Source organism: Antennarius striatus, chromosome 15 (genome assembly GCF_040054535.1).
Source record: "Antennarius striatus isolate MH-2024 chromosome 15, ASM4005453v1, whole genome shotgun sequence".
Taxonomy (NCBI): Eukaryota; Metazoa; Chordata; class Actinopteri; order Lophiiformes; family Antennariidae; genus Antennarius; species Antennarius striatus.
The window spans coordinates 5,910,451-5,927,642 of NC_090790.1; the positions used below are offsets into that span (position 1 = coordinate 5,910,451).

The following is a 17,192-nucleotide window of genomic DNA, read 5'->3' on the forward strand; positions in this document are numbered from 1 at the left end:
TCGCCTCATTGTTGATGGTATCAGGCCAGCCTATTGTATTCTTTTATTCAGTGACATTCTGTAATCCCTAGAGTTCTATATCAGTTGTTAAACTGATAACGAGTGCAAATCCTTGACTTTGCATTTTAGATTCATGTCATTGATTAAAACAACCTTGGAGGAGGATTACATGTTTTGATGCCTGTTGGTTTCCAATCATTAGAGATTGCGCGCACCTGACTAGATGAAAACCAGGTGATCTGCGTCCGTGATTTCGACTGACGTGTCCTGTGTACGTGCGTGAACGGAAACTCCATCCGCGGGGAAGCTGAACTCGACCGGATTCCACGTTACAGGAACACCTTCGATCCTAAGACGAATCAGTTCGTATATGGGTGCGAGTGGTTTTTGAAAATCTGCTCATTATGTAATTCGACTTCCTCTCTTTTGTTTATCGACGGGGTTCTGTGACGTCATCACGCAGATCTGGCTGGGGGTCTGAGCCGCTCGCGACCTGAACTCCCAGACTGGCTGGTGAACGGAAGAGACCGGGACAGACGGACACTTACCTGCGTTGTGTCGCACGACTGAATGTATGCAGCCAATTTAGTGCGGATTTTGCACTGACGTAAGCTTTTTATGAAACCTGTCCTGCTCACCAGGCACAACGATGTCCGAGACGGCTAACACCGCTGCAGACAACAACGGAGACCCTGGGCTAAACGGTAAGCTAAGTGTTTACGAATGCTAAACTGGAACCGTCTGGCAGTGTATTTTCTTTTTGAAGAATACTGCAGACACATGGCAAATTGTTAAAAATAACTTTACTGACCCCTTTAAAACATTAGGTTTTTTTGGCGGAATGAATTTGTTTTTCCAGGCTACGTGGGGAAATCGCTATTTTCCGTGTGTTTATTGACGGTGGACGCACCAATGGGTTTTCGACAAATTTGACTGACGGCTCAGTTGTCCAATCAGGAGAAGCGAGGGTAGGTTCAAGATTTGTCAACAAGGCGAGATGGGAGAAGTCAAAACTGGCAAAAAATTGGGCCAGATTGTGTTTTAATAGTTTAGCGAATTAATGTGACTAACGCATATAACGAGTCTTTATATCGTTATGCCCTTTGTTTTGTATACCACCTTTTGTGTAATGTATTTTCAGATTACATCCGTATAGATACCAAGATTAATTTAAAAATGATAAATCTCGGAGTAATTAAGTTAGATTTTTAAGTCCTTAGTAACACGAATTATTAGTTGACTTTTGGTGAAGAGGGCAGCATCAATTCATGTGTGAGAAACTATATCACCCGTATATTTTTGTTAGTTGAAATGAGATACATGGAGGACCTTAGTTTTCATATGCCAATGGATACGTAAACAAAGCCAAGTTTATTGCATCGGTGCACTGGTTTAGAATCCTATTTAGACACTATGCCGTGACTTAGCATGCTATTTATGGCCACAGTGACAAGGAGACAGACGTTTTGGACGTGAAGAAAGTGTAATCCAGGACACAGCAGTGTGCGATCACGGTGGCCTGTCTTTTGGAGCCGGTAGTCTGAGCTGGGATCATATTTTCCAGGAGGTTTCTTATTTGAAGGGATACATTTTTGAACAGGATAGCGAGTGATAGATAGTTGTAAAAATCCTCCTGCTCTAAATACTAGCCGTGGATTAAACAAGTTGCGAGTATTTGGCTGGTGGATGGTAATGAAGATCATATTTGGATTCTGCCCAGAATTTATAAGTCATGTCTATGACAACATAGTATATACCTCCCGATTTTATATAAGAGAGAAAATGTTCCATTTTTCTGAGACAATTTTGTCACAATGTTCAAAAATTGTTGAAACAGTCAATATTTTTGTATCTATGTAAGTAATGGGTTGGAATGATAGATGTCAGAAGGAATTCATAATTGTATTTTGGAGGCCTATTCTGCCATAATTTTATAGCGCAACACTTGTAATTTCACTAGCTTCACTACAATATAAATCTACATATAAATTCAATAGTCTTTATGACGTATGACAGATTAGTTAAATGTTTGACATTATAAAATTTAAATCTTTAGCAACAATGAGACCTTAAACTTATTGGATAGAGAACACAGTTGCGATTTGTCATCTGAGACTATGTTACAGTATTTTTGGCCTTTCCTGGAGCTGTCACCTTGGTGACATGAATATTTTTATTGAATACCATAGTTCTTAGGACAAGAGGTGGCCCTTGCCTTCCTGACATACTTGGAATCAGCAGATCAGAGAGGTCACATCATGTCTGGTTCCTCTGAACTGAAACAACAGCTGATGACTGCTCTGTAGACAGAACGTTCGGGAGCAGAGACAATGAACTACAGACAGTGGCTTGTATTGCTGTTCAGTGTGTTTCTGTGTGAGTGCTGATCCCAAGCCTGTTTTGGTGGGTGGGGTTGGAGGTTGCATCTGAAAGCTCAAATGGATGTAGTCTTCACTTACCTTTATGGGGTTGCATGATATGTGGCTTTTTTTTAAATTTCGGTGGAGTGTGAATACTTTGAAGCTGCATCATAAGTGACACTGAATAACATTTTACACCACTCTCCAAATTTTTTGCCTTGTATATTCTACCTCTCCCCTAATATTGGTAATCCAACTCTGTCATGCTGTGAATCCTCAGCTGCCAGTTTGTGTCAGAACTTGTGTACATAGACAAGCTCTACAAGAAGCGTCAACACATAAATGTCCAGCTATTTATTACCCTTTCATCACATGGCAGTAAATAGTGCTTTACTGTCACACTTCTTTGACTGACAAACTCAGATTGTGCAATCAGGAAATTGTTTTGACATCATTTTTCTTTGTCACTTGGTGTACTGTACAGTATGTTATTTTTCTTTGGGCTTTTTCCTGCTTTGATAAGTCAAATATCTGCCATGAAGGTGTCTTTCAGGGCCAAGTGTGACTTTCTCTCCTCCCACTCTGAGGACTGAAATCTGCCTCTGTGGAAATTATATAAGACTAATTTCCTCTCTATACACTCAAAAACAGTCTATTGTGTTTAATTAACAGAGACTTAATTCTCATACACAACACATCTTAGTTGCAAATGCATGCACAATCAGTCCCCAAGGGTTAATGGACCAGGAAAGAGCCTTACATTTCAGTGCAAATGTGGATAATAAGGGGAGAGTCAGGACCCCCTCCCCCAACGTTGTATATTCAATTGTAAATTCCCTAATTACACAAAAACCAACAAACCAAGTTCCTCAAAACCTTGTGGAAGAGGATCACGGTTCAGCAAAGGTAAACAGACTCATAGGGTTGTTTGTTGAAGCCTCTACTCTATTTTATCCAATATCCACTTATGAGTAACTGCAGTTGTACCAAACACATAAGATTACAATAGAATTTTAGTTACAGGTGCGCCATACCTATGGAAACTGTTACCAAATGTTGCTAATATACACCAGAATTAAAAGAGGCCTATATGATGCTTCCTCTTTTTATGCTAAGCAAATAGCTCAGGTCTAATAATGAACAGATTATTGACTTATTAGTCAAGGACCTCTTCAGCCCTGGGACAGAATGCAGTGCCCTACTGGCTGTATAGAAGGTCATCAGATGTTTCCACATTCCTGTGGAAATTAATGAAAGTAGTTTGGAGAAATTATCCCCCAGCCCTGTGGCGCAGGGCTGGGGGAGTCTCCACCAAGAGGGACTTGGTTGAGATATATCATCTTATACCAGTTAGTTTACTCAATGCTGAAGGGACAGTCGTCTTTAGTGTTGTAACATGGATGTAGGACACCGTTTGAAGAGCTAAGGCAAGATGTCGTTCAAGGTATTTTAAATATAGGATGTTAGGTAAGTTTAAGTTGTGGTGTTTATAGTTGGATTATTCTGTCAGCTGATGAGGCCATTGTCTGTAGATGAGATTCCTATTTCTAAGGCAGAAAATATGTAGAACTTGTTAGAAAATGACTCAGGGTTCCACACTGCCTAAGTAATGCAGTGTATGGGAAAGGCATTTTCGAGCTGCTAATATCAAATCCCACAGAAGACTGAAAGTGTGCTAAGGTGTGGGTGGAATTGGCTCTCACTTAGTAAAATGACCCAGTGGTGAGGAGGGTAGCACCCACATTTAAAGCAGGGAGGGAATGGAACTCAAAAGATGTGGTACTGCAGGCACAAGCAGCCCTTAGGCGTAGGGGCATCATGGGCCATGTTCAGCCTGGGCAGGGTGGCTCAGGCTTGGGCACCGGGAAAACCCAGGTGGAGTAAGGCTCTGTAGTTAAAAAGAGTTAAGGATTCTTGCTAGTTATGATGTGTTCCCATCTCCTCAGAACCTAAATCAGTGGTTAGGTGAGGATGCAGCCTATGCGCACTATGTTCTTGTATAGGTAGCTTTCACCATATCCTATCAGGGTGCAAGATTACTGAAATGTTTGCCAGCCGCAGTTGATCACCTGTTGCTGAACCCGTAACTTAGGTAGGAATCTTGAGTGACACGTCACTTACCCTGCGGGATTAGAGTGTATATAAAGATGTATAACATACCTTTCAAAGGTATGTTATACCTTTGAAAGGTATGTGTTTCTTCTTACACTTTGTGTTGTACTACCTGTGTTGTACTGCCTGTGTTATACTGCCTGTTTTGTACTGCCTGTGTTGTACTGCCTGTGTTGTACTGCCTGTGTTGTACTGCCTGTTGACCGTGGGTCTGAGAGGACTGCAATTTAATCTGTGCTGTATGTTGTGCATATATGGTAAATTTGGCAATAAAGCTGACTTTGACTTTTACTTGACTTGATTTGCTCCTTTCCTCTCCAAAAATCTCCCCACTGAGTTTTGTTTTTATTTTTTTTTCAAGAGCTAGCTTATCGTTAGCTAAGAATTATAATTGTGGTCAAAATGAGACGTGGAAGCTCTAATAAAAAAAACCTAAAATTTGTACCATGAAAGATTTTGTTTGCAGACCGGTATCAAATGACCAGGGGCTGGGGACCCCTGTGCGAGAAAGATTAACTTTATGTGTGACGGGGAAAAGCTAGAGCAACTGGGGACAGGCAAAGACATGGATTTCTAAGTGTGGGAGGATTCTGGGAAATGAGAGCCAACCTACATCAGCGGTTGGCTGTTCCAGCAGATTTAGTTGGCACTTAATTACGACCTGATTTGTTGCTGTGGTCTGACAGTAGTAGTTTTGTGGCAAAAACCACTGCTGTTCTATTGTCTGAGTTGCATAATGGTGGAAGCGTGTTACCTGCGCCGCTGCTTGTTAAGGAAATGATGTTTGGCTTGGGTTGGTTTAGTTGGCTGACATGTTGCGGTAAGGTGATGGTTTATCCTACATCAATATGTTAATAAAATGGTATTTGGTTAGCTTCTCTCTTCCAAGTTGATTCAATGGGGATCTGAAATATGTTATATAAACTGAGCATTTAATGCCAGGACGAAATAACTGCAGTGACAGCAGTAGTGAATGAAATTTGTTTGCTTCTTTCCCAGGGTCCTGGGTGGAGTTGGAAATGAACAGAGGCACAGCTGGATCAGCCCAATCATCCACCACAGACAACACAGTCCTGGGCCTGCTGCCCCTCCCTCCAGTGGAGGAAGAGGAGGCCATGGTGGGTGGGCTGGAGCACGTCCCATCCTCATCCTCGATCCACAACGGAGACATGGAGAAGATCCTGCTGGACGCCCAGCACGAGTCCAGCCGCAGCAACTCCTCCTGTGACAGGTAGCGTTAAGGGGGAACGCCAGAGCTACATCTGACCTCCCTGCGGTTTCACATCTCATTTTATTCTTACAGTCATTTCATTATCTCATAGGTAACCGGGTAAGAAAAAGTTTGGAATATTTGCCCTTAGATGTTTTATAAACTAACAGGGCTCTATATCAGGAAATACAACATGTTTCGGCCAAAAGGCTGTCATATACCTGTAATCTGATAAACGTTACACAACGATGAGGGCACAGCAATTTCTATCACCAGGGGAAACGTTCAGAGAAAGTCATGGGATCATTGAGTCACACAGGCGTGTGTTAATAGCTGTGGATGATCCCAGTGCTGAGGAAACTGGTTCTTCTCTAATGTTCTTCTTGACTGTCACTCAGTGTAAAGCATCCTGCTTTACATGTGATTCTGTATGTACATTTTTTTGTGTTAGCCATAATTCTAGTTTAAAATGTTAAAAACGGACATTTGTAGCGTGGCAAAGATGTTAGAGATTTCTGTGTACGTGTGTGCTGATAAACTAGCCCTGACCTCTTTTGTTTCGTAATACTGAAAAAGGTCACCATGAAAAGTGATTCTCCAGACCGTTTTTGAAAGGGAAAATTTAATGCGTGCTTAACTGTGGCTTCAAAATGTTATTACTGTAAAAGTCAGCCCTCTACTCTGAACCAGTTTCTCTCACATAATTTAATTCTTAAAATGTTTACTCTGTGTCGACATCTGTCACGACTTGAAAATAAAGCATCTTTATTTAGCGCCCTTGAAAAATCCATGAACTTTTAGCTCCCAGCTGCGTCATGTGCTGATGGTCCTCCTTGAGGCTGTGATAAAGCAGAGCTTATCAGAGAGCCGGGGCTGTCAGCTGGGGGTGAGTCACCTGAGGGTGTTTGCGAGCCTGTGAGCCACAATATAAGTACTTCAGCACTCAGTAAACATTGTGTAATGTCCTGAAGGCGTCACAACACCAAGCTCCACTCACAACCAAACAGTAGCAGAGCCTCACTGTTCTGAATGCGTAATGAAGGCTTAATGTGAGTAAAATTAAATGCAACAACAATGAAAAATAGTTCAACTAAACTGACTTGTTCAGTTTCAGGAGCCAGAAGAATGTCTCCAAAAATCAAAATAAGAGATATAATAGGTTGGCTTTGGTTCTGCACGGAGCCTGAACTACATCAGGAGCTATGTAGTCATATAGGCAGAATCAACACTCGTGCCTGGAGGAGACCAGGTAGATGTTTATTCATCGCATGTTCAACTGATTGAGTGATTCCTTGCTGGTGAGCCAATCCTTAAGTCCATAATACTTAAAATCATGAAGTACACCATCGGTTATCAGCGAATTAGTTCTAAAGTTTTAAATCGTTGTTGCCCATCTTTGGTTCTAATCCACCTGAGACCTGTAAGAAACAATCTTGAGCCTTTTATTTCTTGGATTCACCTGAAGACAAACAGTTCAGGTACGGATGTTATTCATCTCATACCAGTGAAATAAAGGTTGCTGCTGTTACCTGGTAATACCTTCTGCGTGCTGACCTGCAGAGAACTCTGTTTTTATTTGCTTGCTACCAGCTGTCACGTGATTGAAATATTTGCCGTTCCTTTTCCATGAATCTTGGCTATTTCGCACAAGTGTTTTCCAGAGTGATGTCATGAACTCACGAGTCACCTGATAAGCCGGCCTCTGACGTGTTGTACTTGACTCCGCCCACAGCCCTCCGCGGCCCCACAGCCCCCAGGACGATGGGCAGATCATCTTTGACGTGGACGCAAACAGCAGGAGAGACAGTCAAGTAAGAGGTTCTCTTTCTGTTTGTTGCCATAGCAACCTCAACCACTGGCCCTGAAGTGTGTGTGTGTGTGTGTGTGTGTGTGTGTGTATAACACCTGCCTGCTTTTAGTTTCCATGGAGATGGCTGTCACGCCCATTGTACATATTTGATTCTAGACACTTTGGAAGCAGTTGTTTTTCCAATGACAAACACATGAATGTATAGAAATGATGAATAACGACTGGTGTGTTTAGTCAGAGGAGGATGGCGTGGACAAGGAGAGGGACATGGACATCCTGATGAAGGATGCTGACTGGGTTGCTGACTGGTCTAGTCGACCGGAAAACATTCCCCCCAAGTAAGTCTCGACTCATTAAACCTCAGTATAATGTTTCCATGGCAACTGAATGAACAATACAGTAGTTTGTCTGTTCTGAGAAAGTGTCAAGGCAATAACGTTGGTCTTTAATCCAGCTGCTGTTGTCTGGGAGGCTCTGATGCTAAAAAGAATAAGAAGTGAGATTGGAGGTGTTTCTTTATTAAACATATTAATAAAGACATACAGGATGTCAAAACAATTCAGGGGTGGGTCTTGCAGCATTTACACGAGTCACCAGAGATATTACTGTAATGATCCTTCAGCAGCTTTGATCTTAAACTAAGCAAAGAGTGAGATGGAATTTTCTTTTTGAAACCTGAAGTTGATACTGTATTTATGTTTTTAAGATCAAGTTAATTTCAGTTTATTTACTGGATCTTTACTGTGACATCATTTAAAACCACTGTAAGTTGTCTAAAGTACGTCTGATTTTGTTCAGGGAATTTCATTTCCGTCACCCTCGACGCTCAGTAACGCTCAGCATGCGGAAGACAGGGGCCATGAAGAAAGGGGGAATCTTCTCTGCTGAGTTTCTCAAAGTCTTCATCCCATCGCTGCTGCTATCACACATCTTAGCTTTGGGGTTAGGGTAAGAGAAACACACACACACACACACACACACACACACACACACACACACCGTCAACAGGTTCATCATGAGATGCATAGATCTGATAAACAAGGCTCATACTGACACGAATTAGGTTTTTGTTGTCATAACTTGATTTTCATGTTGTTTCAATTTTTACATTTTAATATTTTTAATTACACATACTGTCCAGTAGAGGGAGCTGTAAGTCAGTCTCCCCCTCATATTGAAGAACAAGGCAGTCAGAGACTGCAACATCCCACGACACCCCTGAATTCAAAATTTTACCCTGAGTTACTTTTAAGTTTCGCAGCAGTGAATTCTATATTGTTCTATTGAGTATTTAGCTTTTCGTTTCATATTTGTAAGTTGACCACTGCTACAGGTATACTGTAGCAGGCAGACTCAGGACAACCTACAATATTGTTCTTGGCATTAAAAAGGTATAAGAGTGAAAATTTGACCTTGACCTAGTTTTCTCAAGGTCAAGGTCATCATGTCATTTTCATCCCCTTTGCTGCCCGAGTAATATGCCTTTCCTTTCATCTTTCTATCTGCAATGGTTGTGAAGATATTTGGTGGACGGACAAACCAACGAACACACAAACACTGACAATCACAAGACATCACCGCTTGACGGGATGTAATAGGGACTGTGAAGCAGCACACGTGCTGCCCCCACCATCAGATTATGGGACTGGATCCTGTGGGATCCTGGTGTGTAACCGGTTGCCTGTCTGTGCTGCTTGTCTCCAACAGGGTCTACATTGGAAAGAGGCTGACTACACCTCCTGCCAGCTCCTTCTGAACGTGAGAAAGACGAAAAGTGCCTGAGAAGTGGCCACGAGTGTTTGGAGAAAGTTTGGCTGTGGCGAGAAGAATGTTTGTCCCCCCCCCCCCCCCCCCCTCTGGTCCCGCCTGCTTCCCCAATCCTTCCCCTGAGATATGACATGTTCTCAGAAAACATGCGTCTGCCTTATTCTTTTGCACCCAACTTTCCCCACTCCTCTCTTTCATGATTGCAGTACTACTACTGTCTGTAGATATCGCCTCTCTCTCTCTCTCTCTGTCTCTCTCTCTCTCTCTCTCCTCGTGTTATTCACTCATTTCTAAAAGATTGTAAAAGAATTATGAAGGTCATATTACCCTTTCCCCTGCAGTTAGTCTCCATCTTTCGAACTGGTGGCTTTCATTGAACCAAACTGGGGAGGACTGCCGGGTTTTAGAAGTGACTATATTGTGCCACCTACATGAGTAGCCCAACGCTTGATCTCGAAAGGGTTTGACCAAATTTGTCGGTTACACCGGCTGAAAACCTGATCATGCCTTTTGAAGAGTAGCCATTTTGCTAATTTAATTTAGGTAATATCACTTTTGTTAGTATTTATTTGCAACAGTTGGGGTTTACGTAGAAGGTGTGATGATGGGAGAAGTCACCATACTGGCCATCCTAAACCACTCACAGACTGCACTGGGTAGGAAACTCCGGCTGTGAGAGAGATTTATGACATGGAAGCTTCTGACATATTCTGCATTTGAAAGACTTTTATGTTGCAAAGTGATAAAAACTGGAAACCAGCATGTAGATGTGTGTTGGTCAGTCAGGCAGTGTGTTCACTAAAGTTATTTAATGGGTCTTAAAACAGTGCTACATGGTCCAAAAAAGTCCATGCTGGGCTTCCACCAAACCTCCTGGTTTGTCTTCAGCATATCGTAGAGCTGCTTTGGTCCCGTCTGCTTCATTTCTACTCGATTTAACTCCAAGATGAGCTGCATATAACTAGATTTTTATTTTATTTTTTTGGTAGATGTTAAATCATTAAAAAGCATCGGTACCAAAATGCTTAAATAATTGAAAGAGAATTTAGTTTGACATTTCTCTTAAGAATTTTTGAAGTGTTAAAGTATTCATGAAAGCTAAAAGTTCAGTATTAACTTTTACTTTGAAGGTATTGATTCATTAGGATCCCTGTATTCTAACACTCCAGCGTTTGAGGATCAGTCACAGATTATCGTCGCTTTCCTACAGCATATGAACAAGCAGTCCTTCATACATAAATACAGGTACTTAGGTAGCATGTGCATAGCTGCAGCATCCCTGCAGTGTCCCAAAAGACCTTGATATTTGATATTGTGATATTTGTTTAAGAAAGCTATCTCTTTTTCTGTGGGATACGTTTTTATTTGTTTTCTGGAACAAACTCATCCCAACCAGAATTAACGAATCCTTTAGATTTCTGCTATTTCAGTTCTCCAGGACTAAAAGCTGCTTTTCAGAGCTTTTGCAGTAATCCTCATAGCTGGTTTGTTGGCGGACATAGGAATGAAAGGTTTTGGTATTTAGGATGACACTGAGTTCTGGTCTAAAAATGCCACTTTGACATAGAACTGGCGTGGTGTTATTTTTAAGAAAAAAGATAAAAACACAGCGAGGCTTGCATGATAAAATAAATAGATTTTGCTTTGGTGCCATTTAAAAACCAGTCTAGCTGCAAATATCATACATCAGGCCGACTCAGGATGTCATCTCAACCTTTTACGACCAATAACTTCTATTTTGTCTAGCTGTACTCCACACTTGTTCAGTGTGTCTCTATTTGACGGCAGCACCTGGCTGGTTTCTTTTAAGTTGTCAAATTTGTTTATGTCCCCATCAGAGTTGCTTAAAGATTGTGAACGCACAGAGCGGGAGTCGAGCACGGCACGGACACACATTTGAAAGCGTGAGACTAAAAAACCCATTGTTGCCGACAGGTCGTAATGTGAACAGGAAATGACAGGCGTGGAAAGTAATTGTCCTCATTTTTGCAGCAGTTTTTGCTTTAATTTTTGTTTTCCCTGTACATTGGAAAAAAAATGATCCACATTTGGTCATTAAAATTGCCAGAATGAAACTCTTCAGAAGTCTGACTTTTTGTAATGTTGAGTTTTGAAGACATTGTTGATTTTATTTTTATATCCTTTAAGAATCTTTTGGTTTTCAAAAAGTTATTCCTGAATATTAACAGCTGAAGGCTTTTAACACTGCTCTTGAGTCACCTAGTAAGTAATTATGTATTATATATATATATATATATATATATATATATATATATAATGTATATAATTTTTTTAATCTGTTTTATTTGTCCTTAAATTTTTTAGTTTTGTACCAAGTCTTATTTTTGATTGATCTTTTAGGGTCAGTGTTTAATTTGGCCAGCACGCCAACAAAACCTGCAAAATTTTGATATACTATGATTTATATGCTTCATGGTATGGAAGTACAGTACAGTAGTCAGTGATGGACCTGTATGTTGCACCGTACCAGGGTCAAATTGTTATTTGCAGACACCTCACCCATTAAACCTTTGACCCTCTGTGACCTACATAAAGCTGCCAGACAGGAAGCAGGAAGACGACATGGTAGATGTGAACCTGGTGAAACTGCTCAGTCAGGCGTCAGGGTTTCTGCCGTACGTTTGCTCCCGTGTTCCACAACTTTCGCTGAAGTACATCATCTCGACAGACTTCCCCATAAATAAACACTGCTGTTCTGTTATGTCCTGTAAAACATTCAACCACAACTTACATAAAATCTTACTTAAAAGCATGCAAAACATTCCAGATATATATTTTGTGGCAAACTTTCCTGTTATTGAAATGTTAATTTGAATTTTTTCTACAGTGTACAGCCTGATGCACAACAAGTAGGAATTTATTACCATAATGTAAATGTCTGGTCTCCTTTGAATTTGATCTAAATCCCACTTAGGTCTCAGATCTCACTCTTTGCCATCTCTAGGCTTTGTTACCTCAGAAGGCAGTCCGGTCACTGCGGTTGTCTCTTGGAGGAATGGAATTGTTGGTGGATGTCTCCTGCTCCAACTCCTTGAACATTATCTTGTTTTTGTCCAGATGATGGCGTTCATGAGGAAGAAAAGCAAAATAAATCACTTTAATTAAATTTATTAATGTTGGCATCAGGATAGAATTTCAGAGACAAGAACAAGGACCAACAGCAGTGAAACACAAAACCTTGAAGGTGCTCCTGAATTGAGAAATAGAGGTTTGCCTCACACACACATTTAACATGCACACAAATTGTAGTATAAAATACACAAGTGAATTGAGTTCTGTACAACACAAATCAAATACTCTGGGGTAAAGCAGTGAGAGACTATTTCACTCTTACGGTGACCTGTGTGCAGCCAGGTTTCTGACACTGTCACGTTGGTTTCTGTGGTGAGGAACTCCTACAAGGAACCCAACCAGTGATATTATTTTCAGTGCTTCCTTCTGAAACATTAAAGAAAGCATGTGATGATCAATGATTCCTGTTTGGTTCATTCCAAATGATCTGACAGTAAAAACAGCTGAGTTCTTCTTCAACAGGGTCTCATCCGGTCCTCCTCCTCCACCTCCCCTCCATGGAACCTCAGAACGTTTGTTCCCGGCCAATCCAGACACAGTAATACATGTGGCTCCTCCCACTGCAGCTGATGGCGTTACCATGGGTTACAGGGTGGTGGCCGGCTCCATCTCCATCCCTCCAGTGAGGAACACTTTCCTCCTCATCTCCTTAGGGATAGCGGTCCCGTTCTGCAGCAACGTTCACTGCCAGGTAAAAGAGGGAGAAATCACAGAGTGGATGATCCACCAATAATCAAACAACTTAGAGCGGTCACATGACACATTTTCTTTTTGTATGTTGTATTCAAATAAAGACGGCTAGTGTGTGTTGCAAATGTGAAGTATGGACTGTGCCAATCCTTTATTTATGAAGTGTTAATGCTGACTGGAGACACGAAAACACAAATTGTAGGAGGAGCCAGATCTCTGTTAATGGTTTTGGGAGTTTCAGTAATTTAGCCAATCAGTTTTCATGGTTTCATTCCATCTCCTATTTACCTGCAGCACCAGGTGCAAGATTAAATATCTGATATCAGGTAAGTGGTTCTTGTCTGCAGCATCTCCTGATCTGCTGCCCTATCAAACCCAACATTTGACTGCACAGGAGGAAAGTTTGCCGAGGAAGAGAAGGACTGCTGTGCAAACGTGGTGGGCTTGAAGCAGTCTCTCATTTACACACAAGACACAGCAGCTTCAAAATGTTTTGAACACGGTGTTTTAGACCAAAACAGTGGCTAAAACACTGTTAAAAACTGGTGACGCTAACATGGTGATATTTGTCATGTTATTCCACCTTAAAATGACTCCTGCAGAATGCAATGCCATGTTTCTTGTGTAAATTTCATTTCATTTTGATGTAGGCCTATTCCTGGAGGTACTGACTTGAACAAGAGAGTAGAAAAAGACTGAAGCTGTGTCTCTATTCTCATTTATTCCATCAAACTTCTACTTCTCCTGGTTTTTGGGTCTCTTTAAACACCATGGCTTCAGCTCTACCTATTTTTGGATTTCATTCCTACAAATGAAATACAAGAACTCACATTGAGTAAAAAAAACCCCAAACTGAACTAATAATCTTATATCTGAAGAACCTACAGTAGTCTTCCTCCAGCAGCAGCAGATTAGAGCGTCCACTAATACCAGTGATCTCACCGCTCGGTTTACATCTGTTCCTGGATGCCAGGACCGTGCCCTTCCTGTCCAGAGACCAGACAATCTCTCTGCCACCTCCAACTGTTTATCGGGCATGCGGCCAACTTTCCCCTCTAATTATCCAACACCCCCCCCCCTCCCCTGTGTCTGCTCCCAACAGGCTGCATTTGTTTCCTTTTGTGGAATGAGAGTTCAGTACCGAGTGAGACGGGTGTAACAGCGCTGTGTCTGACTCTGGGGCGCGGCTGCAATTTCAATTTTTAGAATCTACCTTTGGCAACCAGATGGAGTCTGTCAGCCTCTGCTGCAGAAATGACCCCCACCTTCTCCTCACACACACACACACACACACACACACACACTCATACACATACAATATAACTGACAGCCCGATGGGAAAGGAAATAGTATCAGTGTTTGCCGCCCAGCACGTTGTTATGGAAACTGGGATGACATGGAGTCAGCACTTTAACGTTTTCCATGGCCACTCAGGAAAAGGTTTTATATGTCATATATTGAGTTAAGATTTAACAGCATGTTTCAGAATAAGATGCCTGCTTTTCTAATCACGACGCAGCTCGGATCTGCGTTTACATCTCAGCCATCTGTTCTCTGAGGCTCACCGATGTAGCTAGGATTTAAACTGTGACACCCAAACCGTGTTTTAAGAAATTCCTAATGTGATATTAGACGGTTTTGTAAAGTAATCAAGACAATATGTGTGTAGACTTTGAATTTTCAACATGCTAAAAGGTTTCATGTGTTTTCTCGATCCTCTCAATGTCCCACCTTTTCTTCCTCAGCTCCTTTCCTTGTATGGTTTCCACTACCAAGTTCCTTTCTACCCATTCCTATCCACCAATAGCCTGTTCCACCTCTTGTCTAAAAGTCGCACAACACTCTTCCTTCCCCAGCTTCCACCACATGGTTCTCTGCTCTGCCTTTGTCTTCTTAATCTTCTTCCCCACTACCAGTTTCATCATACAGACCAACATCCTCTGCTGTCTAGCTACACTCTCCCCTCCCACTACCTTACAGTCAGTGACCTCCATCAGATGGTGTTGTCTGTACGAAACGTAATGCTTCTACCTCCATTCTTGCAGGTCACTGGGAGAAGGTGTTCACTATAACCATGTCCATCCTTTTTGTAAAGTCTGCCATCATCTTCCCCACTCCAACTTTCATTTGACCCTCATCACTCGATCTGACACTGTTTTCACCTTCAAGATACTCTCTTGTTTTAAAATGAGCCCTACTCCATTTCTCTTGCTTTCAACACTATCTTCTAGTCAAACTTCCCTTCCACCTGCTCTCCTGCACACACAGTAAATCTATGTTCCTCCTGATCGTCATGTCAACCAACTCCCTAACCTTTTCTTGTCATAGTCCGCACATTCAAAGTCACCATCTTCAGATTTTGGGGCCTTCCTTTCCTCTTCTCTTTCTGTCTTGTGTTATGACGTCTCAGGTGTTACTACTTTATAGTTAACAATTTAGGTTGATGCTAATGACCTGATGGAGCTGGAAAAAAACGTATTCCCACATTCAGCCAGTGTTTGCTTTCTTTGCTTCTTATTATGAGCTAATCCAATCCTGTCTTTTTTTAAGACGGGATGGGCAGTGAAGTGGAATGGGAAAAATACAAAAAACACTTCGAATCAGTCTTTAAGTTGGGTTACAGTGTTTCTGATGAGATAAGAATTGTATTGTTGAGTTATGATCTTTGCTTACTTGTTTGCTTCTTTAATTATCTTGTTTTTTGTTTTTTCCTTGCCTTGCCGGAAATAAATGAAATGAAATGAAGCTCATGTTGTCAAAATAATTCTGCTCATGCTATCAATCCTACCAGCTGAGGTTACCTTGAATGTATGGCTAGCCTGCTAGCTTGATGATGACAACAGACCCAGTCACCGTATTTTCTGCTCTGAATTTCTCTGTTGCTGCCATTCTCTCTGTCTGTCCCTCTCTTTTTCATACCCCATCCTTGTCTTCATTGCATGTCTTTTCCAATCAACCGGTCAAGACGGATGACTGACTTCCAGAGTCCGGGTCCTGGCCGGAGTTTCTTCCTCAAATGAGGGAGGTTTTCCCCGCCGCTGCAGCTTATGCTTGCTCTGGAGGGTTCTGTTGTGTTTCTCTGTCTGTTAAATGTCTGTGACGTGAATTAGTGCTTTTAAATTAAAAATTGATTGATGTTTGATTGATTGATAATTATATTATGTATATTTCTATTCAGTGTCTAAGGATCAGGACAGGGAGCAGGGAGCATGAATGTTTATGATGAGGCTTTGATGGCGAGGAGAGAAAACTGACCGGGGAAACATCTGTAGGGAAAGATGGAATTTAAGATCCATTTTTACAGCTGTTGTAAAAGTACTCCTAATTGTTGTAATGTTGTGTAAATGTAGTGTACTTTTTTTTTTTTTTGAAAAGGGGAGGGCTGCTTATGATGATGAAACTTGAACAAGTGTTCTTGAAGGGAGATGATCTGTCATTTCCTTTGTGAAATTGTGGCAACACCCCATGCTTTTATTCTAAATATAAGTGTTACTCTTTTTTTTTTTTCAACAAATGTGGCAAAACTACAGTTTTTAATCAGTTTCTGAAACCCTTTGAGTGTAAGAGACAGAAATCAAAGGAAAAAGTGAAGAAGAGCTGTCTTTACTGCAGCACCTTGTGCTTCATCCTCTCAGACTGGGTTTCATGTGTCAGAATAAAGGCTGGGCTCGGTTCTGGTGTGTCAAATAAAACAAAAGCTACTGATCTAGAGCGGGGGTGGGGTGGGGTGGGGTGTGGTGCTGAAGGGACAGCGTTCATCCTGGTGGGGCTGGGTGTGACTCTGAGGGAACTCTCCGTGGTGCTGATCGCTTTTTGACCTCAGACTCCCGTCAGATCGGATCACCAAACTGCTGGACATTGATTAAACCCCGCTGCTTTCAGCCTCACTGGTAGACAGGTCACTGGTTACCCCTCCCGAGAAGAATTGGCTATTACTTTTTGAGAGAAAGCTCCGATCGTTTCTGGATCCTGTCCTTCCCTGGACGCGTCATCTCAGGCTGCAGGTAATCCCTCACCGGGACGCGTTTTCCTCCTGTTGGATCTTTATTCCCACAGACAGACCGGATCTCTCCTAACGCGCTGCTGCCTAGAAGCTAATGTAGACACATGAGTAAGCAATTCAAAACTGCTGATCTGTAGCGTCAGGAAA

General features: G+C 41.7%; 1 protein-coding gene across 5 annotated transcripts; it reads left to right on the forward strand.

Moving 5' to 3' along the window:
• Positions 1-278: 278 nt before the first annotated feature.
• bnip3lb (BCL2 interacting protein 3 like b) lies at positions 279-16,757 on the forward strand. 5 transcript variants are annotated; one of them, XM_068334995.1, is made up of 8 exons: positions 279-374; positions 464-572; positions 642-704; positions 5,472-5,703; positions 7,415-7,493; positions 7,727-7,830; positions 8,291-8,440; positions 9,200-12,753. In XM_068334995.1, exons 3-8 carry the CDS (start codon positions 650-652, stop codon positions 9,246-9,248), a joined length of 669 nt encoding a protein of 222 aa, XP_068191096.1. In that variant the 5' UTR covers positions 279-374; positions 464-572; positions 642-649; the 3' UTR covers positions 9,249-12,753. The 5 variants fall into 5 exon arrangements, with proteins under 5 accessions (XP_068191096.1, XP_068191092.1, XP_068191094.1 ...); XM_068334991.1 differs by having other exon boundaries at positions 286-374; positions 464-704; XM_068334993.1 differs by having other exon boundaries at positions 289-572.
• Positions 16,758-17,192: the final 435 nt, after the last annotated feature.